The sequence below is a fragment of the Oncorhynchus mykiss genome, chromosome 4 (genome assembly GCF_013265735.2).
Source record: "Oncorhynchus mykiss isolate Arlee chromosome 4, USDA_OmykA_1.1, whole genome shotgun sequence".
Classification (NCBI taxonomy): Eukaryota; Metazoa; Chordata; class Actinopteri; order Salmoniformes; family Salmonidae; genus Oncorhynchus; species Oncorhynchus mykiss.
Window position 1 is genome coordinate 39,324,188 of NC_048568.1, and position 21,296 is coordinate 39,345,483.

General features: G+C 44.6%; 1 protein-coding gene across 1 annotated transcript in view; it reads left to right on the forward strand.

Annotated features, from left to right (window-relative positions):
• Nucleotides 1-21,296, forward strand: part of rgs6 (regulator of G protein signaling 6) — a 161,790-nt gene that overhangs the window by 101,477 nt on the left and 39,017 nt on the right. Inside the window, exons 3-11 of the mRNA XM_036976254.1 lie at nt 9,393-9,489; nt 10,752-10,802; nt 11,701-11,807; nt 14,705-14,756; nt 16,751-16,815; nt 18,473-18,549; nt 19,415-19,496; nt 19,882-19,956; nt 20,162-20,260. Coding sequence (XP_036832149.1) covers nt 9,393-9,489; nt 10,752-10,802; nt 11,701-11,807; nt 14,705-14,756; nt 16,751-16,815; nt 18,473-18,549; nt 19,415-19,496; nt 19,882-19,956; nt 20,162-20,260 — 705 coding nt within the window. The remainder of the gene's footprint in view (nt 1-9,392; nt 9,490-10,751; nt 10,803-11,700; nt 11,808-14,704; nt 14,757-16,750; nt 16,816-18,472; nt 18,550-19,414; nt 19,497-19,881; nt 19,957-20,161; nt 20,261-21,296) is intronic.

Below are 21,296 nucleotides of genomic sequence, written 5' to 3' on the forward strand. Positions count from 1 at the left end.
GCGCTCCAGCAGGTATATCTCACTGGTCACCCCCAAAGCCAATTCCTCCTTTGGCCGCCTCTCCTTCTAGTTCTCTGGTGCCAATGACTGTAACGAACTGCAAAATCATTAAAGCTGGAGACTCTTACCTCCCTCACTAGCTGTCAGAGCAGCTCACAGATCACTGCACCTGTACATAGCCCATCTGTAAATAGCCCAAACAACTACCTCATCCCCTACTGTATTTATTTATTTATCTTGCTCCTTTGCACCCCAATATCTCTACTTTGCACATTCATCTACTGCACATCTACCATTCCAGTGTTTAATTGCTATATTGTAATTACTTCACCACCATGGCTTATTTATTGCCTTAACTCTCTTATCCCATGTCATTTGCACACACTGTATATAGATGTTTCTACTGTATTATTGACTGTATGCTTGTTTATTCCATGTGTAACTCTGTGTTGTTGTATGTGTCAAACTGCTTTGCTTTATCTTGGCCAGGTCACAGTTGCAAATGAGAACTTGTTCTCAACTAGGCTACCTGGTTAAATAAATAAATAAAATGACCACCGTTATGTTTGCAGGAAAAAGGGGGAGGCTTGCAAGCCGAAGAACACCGTGAAGCATGTGGGTGGAAGCATCATGTTCTGGGGGTGCTTTGCTGCAGGAGGGACTGGAGCACTTCACAAAATAGATGGCATCATGAGGGAGGAAAAATATGTGGATGTATTGAAGCAACATCTCAAGACATCAGTCAGGAAGTTAAAGCTTGGTCACAAATGGGTCTTCCAAATGGACAATGACCCCAAGCATACTTCCAAATTTGTGGCAAAATGACTTAAGGACAACAAAGTCAAGGTATTGGAGTGGCCATCACAAACCCCTGACCTCAACCCTATAGAAAATGTGTGGGCAGAACTGAAAAAGCAGGCCTACAAACCTGACTCAGTTATACAGTGCCTTGCGAAAGTATTCGGCCCCCTTGAACTTTGCGACCTTTTGCCACATTTCAGGCTTCAAACATAAAGATATAAAACTGTATTTTTTTGTGAAGAATCAACAACAAGTGGGACACAATCATGAAGTGGAACGACATTTATTGGATATTTCAAACTTTTTTAACAAATCAAAAACTGAAAAATTGGGCGTGCAAAATTATTCAGCCCCTTTACTTTCAGTGCAGCAAACTCTCTCCAGAAGTTCAGTGAGGATCTCTGAATGATCCAATGTTGACCTAAATGACTAATGAGGATAAATACAATCCACCTGTGTGTAATCAAGTCTCCGTATAAATGCACCTGCACTGTGATAGTCTCAGAGGTCCGTTAAAAGCGCAGAGAGCATCACGAAGAACAAGGAACACACCAGGCAGGTCCGAGATACTGTTGTGAAGAATGCATGTAAACTTCTGACCCACTGGGAATGTGATGAAAGAAATAAAAGCTGAAATAAATCATTCTCTCTACTATTATTCTGACATTTCACATTCTTAAAATAAAGTGGTGGTCCTAACTGACCTAAAACAGGGATTTTTTACTGGGATTGTGAAACACTGAGTTTAAATGTATTTGGCTAAGGTGTATGTAAACTTCTGACTTCAACTGTACACATTCTCATTCACCCCTTTAGATTTGTTTGTATTAGGTAGTTGTTGTGAAATTGTTGTGAAATTGTTAGAATACTTGTTAGATATTACTTCCCTGCCAGAACTAGAAGCGCAAGCATTTTGCTACACTCACATTGCTAACCATGTGTACGTGACAAAAGCTGTGGGAGTCATGGAACTGTCTGTCTGTCTGTCTGTCTGTCTGTCTGTCTGTCTGTCGAGTAAAGGTGGTCTTTGAAGTAAAGTTAATCTTCTCTCAGAGGCAGAAGCGTGCAGGGACACACAGACAGACTCACACACACTCTTACTATCTCCCAGCTGCTAATCCCATAAAGCCCTGATTGGTGGAGTGCTGCAGAGTGCTTCTGGAAGGTTCTCTCATCTCCACAGAGGAACTCTGAAGCTCTGTCAGAGTAGCCAACGGGTTCTTGGTCGCCTCCCTGACCAAGGCCTTTCTCCCCCGATTGTCCAGTTTGGCCGGGCGGACAGCTCTAGGAAGAGCCTTGGTGGTTCCAAATGTCTTCCATTTAGGAATGATGGAGGCCACTGTGTTCTTGGGGACCTTCAATGCTGCATACATGTTTTGGTACCCTTCCCCAAACCTGTGCCCAGATCCTGTCTCGGAGCTCTGCAGACAATTCTTTGACCTCAGGGCTTTCGTTTTTGCTCTGACATTAACTGTCAACTGTGGGACCTTATATAGACAGGTGTGCCTTCCAAAGCATGTCCAATCAATTAAATTTACCACAGTTGTAGAAATATCTCAAGGATGATCAATGGAAACAGGATGCACCTGAGCTCAATTTCGAGTCTCACAACACATAAGGTATTTATGTTTTGTTTTTGTGTGAAAAAAAACAACAATAGTTTTCACTTGGTCATTATAGGGTATTGTGATGTCACTATGGGGTATTGTGATGTCACTATGGGGTATTGTGATGTCACTATGGGGTATTGTGAGTAGATTGATGAGTATTTTTTTTCTTTTTTTAATCCATTTTAGAATAAGGACGTTACGTAACAAAATGTGGAAAAGGGGGAGGGGTCTGAATACTTGCAAAATGCACTGTAATACTTGGTCTTGTTAGTTACAGTTCAGAATAGTTTTTTTTTTTACACCAAGGTCAGTTTAGTAAAATCTTGCCTTGTTTCTGCCCTGTCTTTGGTTTAGTATATCAATGGGTTGCTGCACTACACCTGACCATGTAGCAGGAGAAATAAAAATAATGTAATTTAACAGGAAAACAGGAAAACTCTACTGCACTTAAACAGACTTTTACACTTATCAAGACTGTACTTTACCCCCATATAGGGAACATTGATTTAGTTCCAGTATTCTGCTCTACCAAGCAAAAGAAGAAGCTAACTGCTCAAGGTGTGGAACTGAGAAAAATGGCTTTTATTTACCTTGGTTTCACAGTAACTTAATACAGTTACAGCTAAACATGACTCCCATTTACTCCAAAACACAATTACAACAGAGGCAGGATACTTGTCCACATGATGAAGCATGTATTTAATGTTGCAAAAAATGACATGAACTCATTTTCGACCAAATGAGCAGTTACTGCCTTTTTGCTTGGTAGTTTACCGGAGTGAACCATTATCTGACTGTTTGCACTAGATATTCACTGTCCGCATGGTTGTGTTTGACTTGGCACATTCATTGTGGGTATGAATAAGGAAAGGTACACTGGTGTCCAACAGAAATCCCATCATTCATCAGCCTGAGGTGTTCTGCACCTGACCTTGAGACATTTATTCAGCCGTCAATTGGCAGTGCTTGTTAGTGTAATGCTCCGGGTGTCGTGGGTGTGGAGTCAGACGCAGGAGACAGAGAGTGCAATGCTGTGCTCTTTAATGCACCAACGCACCACAGGGTGCTCACAATAATAACGGCCCCAAACACGGGGAATGAGAAATGTACAACTGAAAGACACGACCAGGCACAAACACGTTCCTCTACTACAGAGACGAAGGTTACAATAATCAATCCCGCACAAAGAAACAAGCGGGCCGGCTGTCTAATAAAGCCCCACTAATTATCACAAACAGGTGCTACCACTAAACATACAAGGAGGGGGAGGAAAGACAATCAGTGGCAGCTAATAGGCCGGTGACGACGAGCGCCGAGCGCCACCCGACCGGGAAGGGAAGCCACCCTCGGTCGGACTCGTGACAGTTAGAGAGAGAGAGTGATAGGGAGGCAGAGAAAGAGGTGTCACGAACCAGCTCCTAGCCCGTAACAAAGAGGGAGACAACCTTAGAGATAACGGAATAACAACAAAATATATTTATTAAACAAAGTAAACTACATCCTAGTAAGAGTGCTGTGTGTGTAGTCCGTAGAGTAAGTGAGGGGATGCGTACGTAGATGGTGATAATGAGGGGTGTTGAGAGGTGCCAAAGCAAACAAACAAACCATAAAATTCCACAACTAAAATCCGACAGTATGTCTGCGTGGAGAGAGTCTCCTCGAATGAATGGGGGAAAGGTGTATGAGTCCCAATTCGCTGACGAACCCTCCCGGCTCCGCCCACCGACATCCTATTAAGGAAAACAAGAGCAAAGAGAAAGAATTTGGACAGACAGAGTGGGAGGGTCGTCACAGAGAAAGAGGAGAGAGAGAGATAGAATGAGAGAGAGAAGGAGCGAGAGAGAGAAAGAGGAGGGAGAGATATAGAATGAGAGAGAAGGAGCGAAAGAAAGAGGAGGGAGAGATATAGAATGAGAGAGAAGGAGCGAAAGAAAGAGGAGGGAGAGATATAGAATGAGAGAGAAGGAGCGAGAGAGAGAGAGAAAGAGGAGGGAGAGATATAGAATGAGAGAGAAGGAGCGAGAGAGAGAGAAATAGCGAGGGAGGGAGGGAGGGTTGGAGGGAGGGAGGGAGGGAGGACAGAGTGAGAAAAAGAGAGAGAGGGGAGAGGGGAGAAAGAAAATAATTGAGAGAGGGAGAGAGAGAGAGAGAAAGAAAGAGAGAGATGCTCACATAACTTTCATTCGTTGGCTAAGGTTAGCATGCTAGCTAGTTACAGTGCCTTCAGAAAACATTCTCACCCCTTTACTTTTCCCACATGTTATCATGTTACTAGGGCTGCGTTGACCATATTACTGCCACACCAGCAGTCCTGAGACATGACTGCAGTAACATTCCACATGTTATCACGTTACTAGGGCTGCGTTGACCATATTACTGCCACACCAGCAGTCCTGAGACATGACTGCAGTAACATTCCACATGTTATCATGTTACTAGGGCTGCGTTGACCATATTACTGCCACACCAGCAGTCCTGAGACATGACTGCAGTAACATTCCACATGACTGTTGAGTCACTATAATCTTTTGTGTTGGTAGTACCTGTCTCTAATGCCCTGGTATTCAGGGCTCTATTGTCCCTCCATCAGGTCCTTATGGCCTGGTACTCAGGGCTCTATTGTCCCTCCATCGGGTCCTACTGGCCTGGTACTCAGGGCTCTATTGTCCCTCCATCAGGTCCTTGTGGCCTGGTACTCAGGGCTCTATTGTCCCTCCATCAGGTCCTAATGGTCTGGTACTCAGGGCTCTATTGTCCCTCCATCAGGTCCTTATGGCCTGGTACTCAGGGCTCTATTGTCCCTCCATCAGGTCCTAATGGTCTGGTACTCAGGGCTCTATTGTGCCTCCACCAGGTTCTAATGGCCTGGTACTCAGGTCTCTACTGTCGCTGACATCAGGTACTAATGGCCTGGTACTCAGGGCTCTATTGTCCCTCCATCAGGTCCTAATGGCCTGGTACTCAGAGCTCTATTGTCCCTCCACCAGGTCCTAATGGCCTAGTACTCAGGGCTCCCTCCATCAGGTCCCTCCATCAGGTCCTTGTGGCCTGGTACTCATGGCTCTATTGTCCCTCCATCAGGTCACTAATGGCCTGGTACTCAGGGCTCTATTGTCCCTCCATCAGGTCCTAATGACCTGGTACTCAGGGCTCTATTGTCCCCCCATCAGGTCCTAATGGCCTAATACTCAGGGCTCTATTGTCCCTCCATCAGGTCACTAATGGCCTGGTACTCAGGGCTCTATTGTCCCTCCATCAGGTCCTAATGACCTGGTACTCAGGGCTCTATTGTCCCTCCATCAGGTCCTAATGGCCTGATACTCTGGGCTCTATTGTCCCTCCCTCCATCAGGTCCTAATGGCCTGGTACTCAGGGCTCTATTGTCCCTCCATCAGGTCCTAATGGCCTGGTACTCAGGGCTCTATTGTCCCTCCATCAGGTCCTAATAGCCTGGTACTCAGGGCTCTATTGTTCCTCTAACCACTCTGACATCAATGCAAATGCTTTCTAAATCACATCAAACACTGATGATCAAAACAGTATCCTGCTTTTAAAAGTCACCTTTCTGTGAATAATCTATTTGAAGAAAGAAGTTCAACAGCAGGTTGAAACTGAGTGTAAAACAAGGTCTTTGTGGATGTCGTTTCAAAGCCTAACACAACGAAATGGACAGCACTTTCTAAAGTGATGATTAATTCAAAACAGCCATATACATAGGCCTATATATGAGCCCCCCCCCCCCCCCCCCCAGAAAAAAACGCATATTACACAAGGCATGTATTAAGGTCATCTCCTCAAATGAAGTGAGGCTCTCCAGTCTCCATACTCATCAGTTCCTCATTCAACATATGTTATTCTACTTCACTCATCCTGTTTTAAATGTCTTCCATGCTAGCTGTTTTACATTCCCCTGAGACCAACTTGAAATATTTCCACGGTCACATATTGTCAGATTGTCAATAAACAGCCGCGCTAGTGTGTCTCCTTTCTGTATCACCGAATTTTACGCGAGGAAAAAAAAAACGAATAGGCTGGACGCTACGCGTTAATCAGATCGTTCAGCGCAGACGTGATACGCTGCCAGACTGCACCGGAGCGTCACTCCATACATCTAGTAAAGGCAGATCAAAGTTGAATCAATGTCTTTGAAGATCACATAATGATTCAATAGTATTCTATATAACACAACTTAATTTAATATCATAGTATAACGTTAACCCCCCCCCCCCCCCCAAAAAAAAACAGCACCTAATTTCTTATGAGATTTAGGATGGTTAGATGAAAACTCCATCAACAATAAATATCATGCGGTCAAACCTCAACAGCGCGCGAAAGTAGTCTACTAGGCAGAATGTGCTTTGATTGGAACAAAATACAGGAAGGCTACGTATATTTTTTTTGGTGTCGAAGAAGGTATTTGATTGGAGAATGGGGATCCATTTTTATGATGGGATATTATAATCAAATCAAATTTTATTGGCTTACATACACGTGTCTTACACACACACACACATGCGCGCGCACACAAACACTTATACACACAAACACTTACACACAATACACACACTCACTTTGCTTGTACTCATGTTAAAGCCAACGCTTGACATTTGTATTCAGTATTTTGAATGTAATATTTGCATCTAGTCGTCATGTATTCATTATCTTTAACTGGTTAAACGTTTATAGTTTGCATGTTTCAGTAAATGATTAACATAGTCATACACCTCTGCTTGATTTAGCTTTTGGTGTATTTGGCATTTTTATACATATTCTGTATTTCCCCTGAAGAAAGCAATAATTAATCAGCACACTACCGGAAATAAATGGACACCCTACCGAAAGTGGCTGTGCCATTCTGATAACCATCTGCTAGGTGGTTGCTACTTAAAGTCCCCAGGACATTCACAGTATTAGTCACGACTGCCTTCTCTTCTTGTGCGTCAGAGGCATGGAATAATCTACAATCCATGCTTCATCTAGATATGTTACTGCCACTGAATGAATGTAAAATATTCATGTGTTACAGAGGAGCCTTTTTTAAATCAGCTATGAAAACCAGGCCTGGTTTCCCCAATATTTCATAGTATTCTATTGTTTCCAGTACTTGTCTTATATTATCTCCAATGTATCGTCCATGTTAAAAAACCTGTCTGATTAGGATGAATAACATCTGACAATACTTTTTTTTGTTTCAGTAATAATGATATCAGACATTCTTGTTGCGTGTCTGATAGTATACCATTTATATAGGAGTGGTTAAAATGATTAAAACATGCTAATAATGGTCCTCTGAGTATATCAAAAAAAGTTTAGTATACTTCCACTGGTATGCCATCCAGCCCTGGAGTTTCCCCTGCCTTAAACGCTTTAATTGCATCAGGAAGTTCCTCCTCTGTAATTTGGCCTTCACATGAGTCTTTCTGTACAGATGTTAATTTTACATTATTATTAGGAACAAAATCCATACAATTAGTTTCATTTAGTGGAGATGGAGGAGACTGAAACGAAAACATATTCTTAAAGTACTTTACTTCCTCTTTCAAAATATATTTTGGTGAATCATGTGTGACTCCATCATTTGTAACAAGTTTTAATACATTTGTTTTGGTAGCATTTCTATATTGAAGATTGAAAAATAATTTGGCGCATGTTTCCTCATATTCCATCCAGTTCGTTATTTTTATAGTATGTTATACTGGATCTTTCCTGAATAACTTCCTCCATTTATTTTTGTTTTTCCTCTAACTTATTCTATGCCTCTATGGTACAGATTTTATTGCTATCTAACAGTCCTTCAATTTCCTTTGTTAATATGGACTCTTTTGATCTAAATTGCTTTTGTTTTATAGATGAGTACTGAATTGCATGGCCTCTAAAGGCACATTTAAAAGTGTCCCATACAATAAGGGGATCTGCTGTACCTATGCTATGTCTGAAAAAGTCAGTTATAAATTATTCTGTCCTAGTTCTAAACAATTTATAATCTAGTAGGCTTTGATTAAATTTCCAATATCCTCGCCCACGTGGAAATGCTGTAAGAGTAATATACAGTGGGGAGAACAAGTATTTGATGCACTGCCGATTTTGCAGGTTTTCCAACTTACAAAGCACGTAGAGGTCTGTAATTTTTTTATCATAGGTACACTTCAACTGTGAGAGACTGAATCGAAAACAAAAATCCAGAAAATCACATTGTAGGATTTATAAGTAATTAATTTGCATTTTATTGATAATCAAATATAATCAGATGCTCTGATGTGGGAAACATGTTTTATCACTGAATACAGGGCGATTAATACGCCTAAGGTGTGTGTGTGTGTGTGTGTGTGTGTGTGTGCGTGTGTGCGTGTGTGCGTGTGTGCGTGTGTGCGTGTGTGCGTGCGTGTGTGTGTGTGCGTGCGACTGTAATTTGAATGTCAACGGTCTGTGTTTCTCCTCTTGCTCAAACCCCGCTGTCGACACATCACACTCTCTATAAAGTTGATAGACCTGAGCGTTGTATTTAATGCTCTGGAACTAAACGGGTTGTAGCTACGAAATAGGCCTTCAGATGTGATGTCATCGGTTGTGACCAATCGTGTAATTTATTATTAATAGTTCATTTCCAGAATATCCTGTATAAATAAAGGTTCAATGAAAATAATGTGTAAAGTGGTGTGTGGGTAAAGAGGAGGGGGGGGACACACTCTGGGTTCTTTTGAAGATAGCCCCCCCCCCCCGCGATGAGGGAGAGTCCCTAGGCCACGGGGCCGACAGGTGACCTTTAACCTCGCGTCTGTGTCTTCCTATGTCCATGACGTCAACTCTACCAGCTCTCTAACCTACATCTTTACACTGACTTGAACTCTGACCTCTGACCTCTCATACAGTGTTAACCGTATACACCTTCACTCTCACCTGCTCTTCATCCTTCTCATCTTAACCGCAACCTTCCTCTTTTCAAAAACATACCTTACCTCAATCTCTCCTCTCTCCCTGCAGATTGAGGAGATAGTGACCAGTATCCAGGATGAGACTGAGGGCGTTCCCATCAGAACTGTCAAGAGCTTCCTGACCAAGATACCCAGCGTCGTCACAGGTGAAAAGTGTGGAGTTGCAAACAGACGCGTCTTTGTGTGTATCTGGCCTACACACACACACACACACACACACACGCACACACACACACACACACACACACGCACACACGCACACACACACGCACACACGCACACACGCACACACGCACACACACACACACACACACACACACACACACACACACACACACACACACACACACACACACACAGAGCCACAGAGAGACACACGTGGATATCGAGAGAGAGAGACACACACGTGGATATCGAGAGAGAGAGAGACACACACACGGATATCGAGAGAGAGAGAGAGACACACGGATATCAAGAGAGAGAGAGAGAGAGACACACACGGATATCAAGAGAGCGACACAGATGCATGTAAGCAACATTTCTCTAGTCAAGGAGAGGATAGTCTCTTTCTCTCCCTCTCCTTCTGTTTCTCTCTCTCTCTGTTTCTCTCTCTCCCTCTCTCTCTATCCCACTTTGTTTATCGCTCAATGTTTCTCTCTGTTTCTCTCTCCCTCCCTCCCGCTCTCTCCCTCTCTATCCCTATTCCTCTTGCCTTTTCCAATGCAGAAGTTAAAGCTTTTATTTTACACAGGGGAGGTTTATATTGAGTAAATAGTAACTGCACTAGTTTCATTCTGTGGTTTAACTCTGCCGAAGTAACTCTGCCAAAGTAAAGTAAAACCTACTCCTGGCGCAGCGGTCTAAGGGACAGCCCTGGTTCGATCCCAGGCTGTGTCACAACCGGCCGTGACCGGGAGACCCGTGAGGTGGCGCGGAATTCGTCCAGTGTCATCCGGGTTAGGGGAGGGTTTGGCTGGCCGGGATGTCCTTGTCTCATCACGCTCTAGCGACTCCTTGTGGCGGGCCGGGTGCCTGCAAGCTGACCTCTGTCGTCAGTTGGACGGTGTTTCCTTCAACACATTGGTGCATAGGCACATTGGCTGGCTTCTGGGTTAAGCAAACAGTGTGTCAAGAAGCAGTGAAGCTTGGCAGGGTCGTGTTTTGGTGGATGCATGGCTCTCGACCTTCACATCTCCCGAGTCTGTTGGGGAGTTGCAGCGACGAGACAAGACTGTAACTACCAATTGGGGAGGAACAAGGGGTAATAAGTACAATAATAATAATAAAAATAAAACAATTATAATACACGTGTGTGTGTGTGTGTGTGTGTGTGTGTGTGTGTGTGTGTGTGTGTGTGTGTGTGTGTGTGTGTGTGTCATCTATAACAGTCCTGTCTTGTGTCTACCAGGTGCGGACATAGTACAGTGGCTGATGAAGAACCTAGCCATTGAGGATCCTGGTGGGTACATGTCATGAAGACTATTTAAAAAAAAAAAATTGTATTCAATGGCAATTAAAGCTTACTAAACATGTAATAACACGCTTTATAAACTCTTAATAGAGCACGTATTACATGTTTGTAATGGTCTCTTCCTTGTCTCGTACTCTACGTGGATATAATTCAGCATAATGAGTTTTCTATTGAAAAGCTGAAACATCTTGACAAGCATTCAGTAAAGTATGATTCCGTTATAAACTGACTGTTGACGTCTAGTGGAAGCCATAGGAACTGCAATTTGGGTCCTAATAAATCGGGTTTCCCGTAGAAAAGCATTGGAAAATCCAATGACCTCAATTGGATGGATTGTCCTCGGGGTTTCACCTGCCAAATCAGTTCTGTTATAACCACAGACATTATTTTAACACTTTTAGAAACTTTAGAGTGTTTTCTATCTATATGCAAATCCTAGCTTCTGGGCCTGAGCAGCAGGCAGTTTACGTTGGGCTTTTCATCCGGATATCAAAATACTGCCCCCCCCCCTATCCTTAAGAAGTTTTAATAAGCATTCAGTCAAGTATTAATCCGTTATAAACCAGTAATAAGGCCCGAGGAGATGTGGTGTACGGCCATTATATCACGGCTAAGGGCTGTTCTTGAGCACAACGGAACGCGGAGTGCCTGGATACAACCCTTAGCCGCGGTATATTGGCCATATATCACAAACCCCCGAGGTGCCTTAATGCTATTATAAACTGGTTTACCAATGTAATTAGAACAGGACAAATAACTGTTTTGTCATACCCGTGGTATACGGTCTGATATGCCACGGCAGTCAGGCAATCAGCATTCAGGGCTTTAATCACCCAGTTTATAATTTTAGGTAAGTCACTGACTGTGTTCCATCCTTTTCCTGTAGCTGAGGCGATGCACATCGGGAGTCTGATTGCTGCTCAGGGATATTTCTTCCCCATCTCTGATCACGTCCTGTCACTCAAAGATGATGGATCCTTCTATCGCTTCCAGGTGAGCAGTAAGACCATATAAGGCTATAAGGCAGCTTCTAGATGAGAAGTAAGACCATATAAGGCTAAAATGAAGCTTCCAGGTGAGCAGTAAGACCATATAAGACTACAAGGAAGCTTCCAGATGAGCAGTAAGACCATATTGCCAGTGAGGGAAATTGCACCAATGTGACCAGTTGTTCTCTACTTCCTGGTCTCTATCTCAGTCTAGAGAGGGAGATATGACTTCTCCAATGTGCTTCCCTGCATTAATCTGACTGATTGAGAGGGACAAATATTTAATTTAACCTTTATTTAACGAGGCAAGTCAGTTAAGAACAAATTCTTATTTTCAATGACGGCCTAGGAACAGTGGGTTAACTGCCTGTTCAGGGGCAGAACTTCAGATTTGTACCTTGTCAGCTCGGGGAACATGAAACCTTTCGGTTACTAGTCCAACGCTCTAACCACTAGGCTACCCTGCTATATATTGTAAAGTACCAGTTACTTTCCAATTCAGTCATGGAACCAAATCAAAAACCAACCTGATCCGTGATCCGTACGACACAACACCACACCCGCTAAGATACTTCCTCTGTTTTTACAAAGGGGGTCTGTGACCCCCATTAATAATGAATGGTGGAATATCCTGTGAAATATTTATCACAACTGAACCCACAGAGAGAACAGTTCAGGGGGTCTCCATTCACACAGAGCCTCTCAGAGTAGCAGTGTTGATCTAGGATCAGGTTCCCTTTATAATCCCACATAATGTTATTCATTATGATCTTTAAGGCGAAACTGATCCCAGATCAACATTCCTACTCTGCTATGCTTGTACCAGGAGGCTCAGAGACCTTCACAGAGGGAAAGCAAAACATTCTATTCCATGTACAGTGTAGTGCACTACTTTTGGACCAGAGCCCTGTGCGCCCTATTGGCCCCGGTCAAAAGTAGTGCACTACATAGGGAATAGGGTGTCACTTGGGATGCAAGTCGATGACATTTCACCTCCTACCTACGTGGAGGGAACGCATCCCCTTCACAGCAGTCAGCCGGCCAGTCAGAAAGCTGAATGAAATAAGTGAATGATTGGAGAGAACGATGCAGGCGTTGACCTTGATTCCTCCTCTTAAAGAAGGGACGTGAAGACAAGTCTGTGAATAATAACACATCTGTGAGTGCTTATACTTGTCCTATTTTACACATGTGAATTGGAAATGTGTAGAATTTTTTTGTGTGCATATTCTAACGCTCGCTGAGATACCCTTAGAGAGTGGGGTCATGGTAACCCTGGAGCAATTGGAGTAAAGTGCCTTGCTCAATGGCACATCGGCATATTTTTCACCTTGGGGAATCGAACTAGCAACCTTACGGTTACTGCTCCCATGCTATAACCACTAGGCTACCTGTCACCCTAGTGAAAGTTAAGGGGGAGGAGGTGGAGTGTGTTTTGAATTTATAATGATAAACCACAGTACAAGTTATTAGCATTTAATTTGTTTAGCAGAACGACAAAGAGAGAGAAAAAAAACACCATTTGCCTCATGCAGTGAGACTCATCTCCTTCGCATAGAGTTGATCAGGCTGTTGATTGAGGGCTGTGGAATGTTGTCCCACTCCTCTTCAATGGCTGTGCGAAGTTGCTGGATATTGGCGGGAACTGGAACATGCTGTCGTGCACGTTGATCCAGAGCATCCCAAACATGCTCAATGGGTAACATGTCTGGTGAGTATGCAGGCCATGGAAGAACTGGGACATTATCAGCTTCCAGGAATTGTGTACAGATCCTTGCGTCATGGGGCTGTGAACTATCATGCTGAAACATGAGGTGATGGTGGCGGATGAATGGCACAACAATGGGCCTCAGGATCTCAGAAATTTGTGCATTCAAATTGCCATCAATAAAATGCAATTGTGTTCTTTGTCCGTACCCTAAACCCCACCGCCACAATGGGGCACTATGTCCACAACGTTGACATCAGCAAACCACCCGCCATATATGTGCTCTGCGGAGGCCGGCACTGCCAAATTCTCTAACTTGACTTTGGAGGCGGCTTATGGTAGAGAGATTAACATTAAATTCTCTGGAAATAGCTCTGGTGGATATTCCTTTAGTCAGCATGTCAATTGCACACTCCCTCGAAACTTGGGACATCTGTGCCATTATGTTGTGTGACAAAACTGCACATTTTAGAGTGGCCTTTTATTGTCCCCCAGCACAAGGTGCACCTGTGTAATGATCTTGCTGTTTAATCATCTTCTTGATATGCCACACCTGTCAGGTGGATGGATTATCTTGGCAAAGGAGAAATGCTCACTAACAGGGATGTAAACAAATTTGTAGGCAACATTTGGGATAAATACATTTTTTGTGCATTATGGGAAATTTCAGGTCATGGGACCAACACTTTACATGTTACATTTCTATATTTGTTCAGTGTATATATCTTTACAAAATGACAAATGTTTATACTGTAAATTATTGCCTCTTTAATATTGTCCCCATGCCTTTCACCTCTCAATGATACCTTCATTCTCTCCATTCCTCTCTGTTTCTCCTCCCCTCTTCTATCCAAACATCTCTCTATTCCTCTCCTTCTCTCCTGCCCTCTTCTATCCAAACATCTCTCTATTCCTCTCCTCTCTGTTTCTCCTCCCCTCTTCTGTCCAAACATCTCTCTATTCCTCTTCTCTCCTCCCCTCTTCTATCCAAACATCTCTCTATTCCTCTCCTTCTCTCCTGCCCTCTTCTATCCAAAAATCTCTCTATTCCTCTCCTTCTCTCCTGCCCTCTTCTATCCAAAAATCTCTCTATTCCTCTCCTTCTCTCCTGCCCTCTTCTATCCAAAAATCTCTCTATTCCTCTCCTTCTCTCCTATCCTCTTCCATCCACTTCTCCCACACTTGACCCTCAGGCTCCATATTTCTGGCCTTCTAACTGCTGGGAACCAGAGAACACAGATTATGGTAAGTCCATAGAAATGGTAGAACAGAAATTCTACCATTTCAAAGCTCTGTGATAGGTGGAGAGTCCTTCACTGAAGGGGCTAGAAATCATAACACCATCTCAGGACAGTGTCACCCATCACTCCCGAATAACATTATAGATAGCTCACAGCTCTCAGAGCAGTCACAATCAGGAGACTACTCAGCTCCATTGGACACCTCCCTGGGTGAGCAGGGAGGAACTAAATATAATCAGGGACTAGGACCGGGAGAGGGTGAAGAGGAGGGGAGATGGAGGAGGGTTGGAGGGATGGAATATGAGTGGGATGGATGGATGGATGCGGGGAGAGGGAGAGTGGGATGGATGGATGGATGGATATAGGGAGAGGGAGAGTGGGATGGATGGATGGATGGATGCGGGGAGAGGGAGAGTGGGATGGATGGATGGATGGATATAGGGAGAGGGAGAGTGGAATGGATGGATGGATATGGGGAGAGGGAGAGTGGGATGGATGGATGGATGGATGGATGGATGTTGGGAGAGGGAGAGTGGGATGGATGGATGGATGGATGGATGGATATGGGGAGAGGGAGAGTGGGATGGATGGATGGATGGATATGGGGAGAGGGAAAGTGGGATGGATGGATGGATGGATATGGGGAGAGGGAGAGTGGGATGGATGGATGGATATAGGGAGAGGGAGAGTGGGATGGATGGATGGATGGATGGATGGATATGGGGAGAGGGAGAGTGGGATGGATGGATGGATATGGGGAGAGGGAGAGTGGGATGGATGGATGGATGGATAGATATGGGGAGAGGGAGAGTGGGATGGATGGATGGATGGATATGTGGAGAGGGAAAGTGGGATGGATGGATGGATGGATATGGGGAGAGTGAGAGTGGGATGGATGGATAGATGGAGAGAGGGAGAGTGGGATGGATGGATGGATGGATATGGGGAGAGGGAGAGTGGGATGGATGGATGGATGTGGGGAGAGGGAGAGTGGGATGGATGGATGGATATGGGGAGAGGGAGAGTGGGATGGATGGATGGATATGGGGAGAGGGAGAGTGGGATGGATGGATGGATGGATGGATATGGGGAGAGGGAGAGTGGGATGGATGGATGGATATGGGGAGAGGGAAAGTGGGATGGATGGATGGATGGATATGGGGAGAGGGAGAGTGGGATGGATGGATGGATAGATGGATATAGGGAGAGGGAGAGTGGGATGGATGGATGGATATGGGGAGAGGGAGAGTGGGATGGATGGATGGATGTGGGGAGAGGGAGAGTGGGATGGATGGATGGATATGGGGAGAGGGAGAGTGGGGTGGATGGATGGATGGATGGATATAGGGAGAGGGAGAGTGGGATGGATGGATATGGGGAGAGGGAAAGTGGGATGGATGGATGGATGGATATGGGGAGAGGGAGAGTGGGATGGATGGATGGATGGATGGATATGGGGAGAGGGAGAGTGGGATGGATGGATGGATGGATGTGGGGAGAGGGGGAGTGGGATGGATGGGTGTGGGGAGAGGGAGAGTGGGATGGATGTATGGATGGATGTGGGGAAAGTGGGATGGATGGATGGATGGATGTGGGGAAAGTGGGATGGATGGATGTTGGGAGAGGGAGAGTGGGATGGATGGATGGATGTGGGGAGAGGGAGAGTGGGATGGATGGATATGGGGAGAGGGAGAGTGGGATGGATGGATGGATATGGGGAGAGGGAGAGTGGGATGGATGGATGGATGGATGCGGGGAGAGGGAGAGTGGGATGGATGGATGGATATGGGGAAAGTGGGATGGATGGATGTGGGGAGAGGGAGAGAGAGAAGAGAAGGTAAGAGCGATGCAGGGTGAGGAAGGGAGGAAGGGATGGGATGGGTGGAGAGGGATAAATGGATTGAAGGGAAAGGATTTTACAGAACCACTGATAAGGCTCAGTCTCAGGTCTCTCTCTCTCTCTCTCTCTCTCTCTCTCTCTCTCTCTCTCTCCTCCAGCTATCTATCTGTGCAAGAGGACCATGCAGAACAAGACTCGTTTGGAGCTGGCTGATTATGAGGCGGTGGGTACCAGTGTCATGTGATTATGAGGCGGTGGGTAACAGTGTCATGTGATTACGAGGCGGTGGGTACCAGTGTCATGTGATTACGAGGCGGTGGGTACCAGTGTCATGTGATTATGAGGCCGTGGGTACCAGTGTGATGTGATTATGAGGCGGTGGGTACCATTGCGATGTGATTATTAGGCCGTGGGTACCAGTGTGATGTGATTATGAGGCCGTGGGTACCATTGCGATGTGATTATGAGGCCGTGGGTACCATTGCGATGTGATTATTAGGCCGTGGGTACCAGTGTGATGTGATTATGAGGCCGTGGGTACCATTGCGATGTGATTATGAGGCCGTGGGTACCATTGCGATGTGATTATTAGGCCGTGGGTACCAGTGTGATGTGATTATGAGGCCGTGGGTACCATTGCGATGTGATTATGAGGCGGTGGGTACCAGTGTCATGTGATTATGAGGCCGTGGGTACCAGTGTCATGTGATTATGAGGCCGTGGGTACCGGTGGGATGTGATTATGAGGCCGTGGGTACCATTGCGATGTGATTATGAGGCCGTGGGTACCATTGCGATGTGATTATTAGGCCGTGGGTACCAGTGTGATGTGATTACGAGGCCGTGGGTACCATTGCGATGTGATTATGAGGCAGTGGGTACCAGTGTGATGTGATTACGAGGCCGTGGGTACCATTGCGATGTGATTATGAGGCCGTGGGTACCGGTGTGATGTGATTATGAGGCGGTAGGTACCAGTCTCGTTCTTCGTCCCAAATGACACCCTATTCCCTACATAGTGAACTACTTTTGACCAGGGCCTATAAGAAAATGTGGGACACAGGCCTGGAGTGTCCAAAATCGTATCAATCAATATGACTGTCTGACTGTAAACACATTACGCGTAAAGCTCTCCCCTCCGTCCCTCTCTCTCTCTCTCTCTCTCTCTCTCTCTCTCTCTCTCTCTCTCTCTCTCTCTCTCTCTCTCTCTCTCTCTCTCTCTCTCTCCCTCCCTCCCTCCCTCCCTTTCTCCATCTCTCTCTCTCTCTCTCCCTCCCCTCTCCCTTTCTCCACCTCCCTCCCTCCCTCCCTCCCTCCCTCCCTCCCTCCCTCCCTCCCTCCCTCTCTCTCTCTCTCTCTCTCTCTCTCCCTCCCTCCCTTTCTCCATCTCTCTCCCTCCCTCCCTCCCTCCCTCCCTCCCTCCCTCCCTCCCTCCCTCTCTCTCTCTCTCTCTCTCTCTCTCTCTCTCTCTCCCTCCCTCCCTTTCTCCATCTCCCTCCCTCCCTCCCTCCCTCCCTCCCTCCCTCCCTCCCTCTCTCTCTCTCTCTCTCTCTCTCTCTCTCTCTCTCTCTCTCTCTCTCCCTCCCTCTCTCTCTCTCTCTCTCTCTCCCTCCCTCCCTTTCTCCATCTCTCTCTCTCTCTCTCTCCCTCCCTCCCTCCCTCCCTCCCTCCCTCCCTCCCTCCCTCCCTCCCTCCCTCCCTCCCTCCCTCCCTCCCTCCCTCCCCCCTCCCTCCCTCCCCCCCTCCCTCCCTCCCTCCCCCCTCCCTCCCTCCCTCCCTCCCCCCTCCCCCCCTCCCTCCCTCCCTCCCTCCCTCCCTCCCTCCCTCCCTCCCTCCCTCCCTCCCTCTCTCTCTCTCCTTTCCTTCTCTCCATTAATCAGGAGAACCTAGCCAGACTACAGAGAGCCTTCACTAGGAAGTGGGAGTTTATCTTCATGCAGGCCGAGGCTCAAGTCAAGTAAGTGAAGTTGTCGTGTATGTGGGTGTATGTGGGTGTGTGTGTGTGTGTGTGTGGGTGTGTGTGTGGGTTGTTCTTAAACCTAAAATCGGCAAAAGTCCCTACAAGGATAGTAAAACAAGGAAAAATTAGGGGTTAGGGAAAATATGATGTTTTTATGTAAATACATTTTAGGTCCCCACGAGGATAGAATAACATAGTGTGTGTGTGTGTGTGTGTGTGTTGGCTTGTATTAATATCCTAATGGGTACCGGAAATCCCCAAAAGTCCCCACAAGGATAGTAAAACAAGGAAAATGATCCCTTCAGGGTAAATGTCCCAGGTCCCCAAGAGGACAAAGGTTATTTTAGACTTAGAGGTTTAGGTTTAATGTTAGGGATAGAATTAGGGTTAGGTTAAGGGGTTATGGAAAATATAATTTTGAATGGAAATCAATTTTAGGTCCTCACAAGGATAGAATAACATAAAGTGTGTGTGTGTGTTTTCTTCTGTTTATATTAGTTAGTGTATTGTATGTATTTGGTTGGATGTTTTTTTATTACTAAGGAAACACCCTTAGGCTATGTTTAACACTGTCTTCTTCTCCCTCTCTCTCTCTCTCTCTCTCTCTCTCTCTCTCTCTCTCTCTCTCTCTCTCTCTCTCTCTCTTCTCCCTCTGTCTTCTCTCTCTCTCTCTGTCTTCTCTCTCTCTCTCTCTCTCTCTCTCTCTCTTCTCCCTCTGTCTTCTCTCTCTCTCTCTCTCTGTCTTCTCTCTCTCTCTCTTCTCCCTCTGTCCTCTCTCTCTCTCTCTCTCTCTCTTCTCCCTCTGTCCTCTCTCTCTCTCTCTCTCTCCCTCTCCCCCTCTCTTCTTCTTCTTCTTCTCCAGGATCGACAGGAAAAAGGATAGAATTGAGAGGAAGATTCTAGATAGTCAAGAAAGAGCTTTCTGGGATGTCCATAGACCTGTGGTATGTGTGAGTGTGTGAGTGTGTGAGTGTGTGAGTGAGTGAGTGAGTGAGTGAGTGAGTGAGTGAGTGAGTGAGTGAGTGAGTGAGTGAGTGAGTGAGTGAGTGTGAGTGAGTGAGTGTGTGAGTGAGTGTGTGAGTGTGTGAGTGAGTGAGTGAGTGAGTGAGTGAGTGAGTGTGAGTGAGTGTGTGAGTGTGTGAGTGAGTGAGTGAGTGAGTGAGTGAGTGAGTGAGTGAGTGAGTGAGTGAGTGAGTGAGTGAATGTGTGAGTGTGTGAGTGAGTGAAACATTACTGTACCTGGACTGCTAACACTGAATTTGTATTTTGAAAAGGTTTCCTTACTCCTGCGCCTGCTGAACATAACACTTGATCCTCTATGTTCTACAGCCAGGTTGTGTGAACACCACAGAGTTGGACATCAGGAAATGCAGACGCATGAGGAACCCACAGAGAGTCAAGAAGGTACGGACAGGAAGAACTAGATTCACTAGACTGTGGCCAGAACTATTGGGTTGGTGTAGTGGGTGGGTCACAAGACAATGTCGAAGGATTTACACAAATAAAGTTTGAAAAACCCAATATTGAGGAATGGGATAGTAACATAGCACACTTCCCTCTCCTTTCTTCTCCTAAATTTCTCTCTCCTTCTCTCCATCCCCTTGTCCAGTCAGTGTATGGTCTGATAGACGAGGGTCAGTCTCAGAGCCCTGTACACACACCATCACAAATAGCCAGAAAAGGCACCAAAGCGGACGTGGAGAAAGAGGTACTTCTGTGTGTTATTTTGGATGTTGGATGTTCTATTAGATGATATATTAGATGTTTGATGTTCTATTAGATGTTGTATGTTCTATTAGATGTTGTATGTTCTATTAGATGTTGTATGTTCTATTAGATGTTGTATGTTCTGTTTGATGTTCTATTAGATATTGGATATTCTATTAGATGTTGTATGTTCTATTAGATTTTGGATGTTCTGTTTGATGTTCTATTAGATGTTGTATGTTCTATTAGATGTTGTATGTTCTATTAGATGTTGTATATTCTATTAGATGTTGTATGTTCTATTAGATGTTGGATGTCCTGTTTGATGTTCTATTAGATTTTGGATATTCTATTAGATGTTGTATGTTCTATTAGATGTTGTATGTTCTATTAGATGTTGTATATTCTATTAGATGTTGTATGTTCTATTAGATGTTGGATGTCCTGTTTGATGTTCTATTAGATTTTGGATATTCTATTAGATGTTGTATATTCTATTAGATGTTGTATGTTCTATTAGATGTTGTATGTTCTATTAGATGTTGTATGTTCTATTAGATGTTGTATATTCTATTAGATGTTGTATGTTCTATTAGATTTTGGATGTTCTGTTTGATGTTCTATTAGATGTTGTATGTTCTATTAGATGTTGTATGTTCTATTAGATGTTGTATATTCTATTAGATGTTGTATGTTCTATTAGATGTTGGATGTTCTGTTTGATGTTCTATTAGATTTTGGATATTCTATTAGATGTTGTATGTTCTATTAGATGTTGTATGTTCTATTAGATGTTGTATGTTCTATTAGATGTTGTATGTTCTATTAGATGTTATATGTTCTATTAGATGGTGGTAGTTCTATTAGATGGTGGTAGTTCTATTAGATGGTGGTAGTTATATTATATGTTCTATTAGATGGTGGTAGTTATATTATATGTTCTATTAGATGGTGGTAGTTGTATTATATGTTCTATTAGATGTTCTATTAGATGTTCTATTATATGGTGGTAGTTCTATTAGATGGTGGTAGTTATA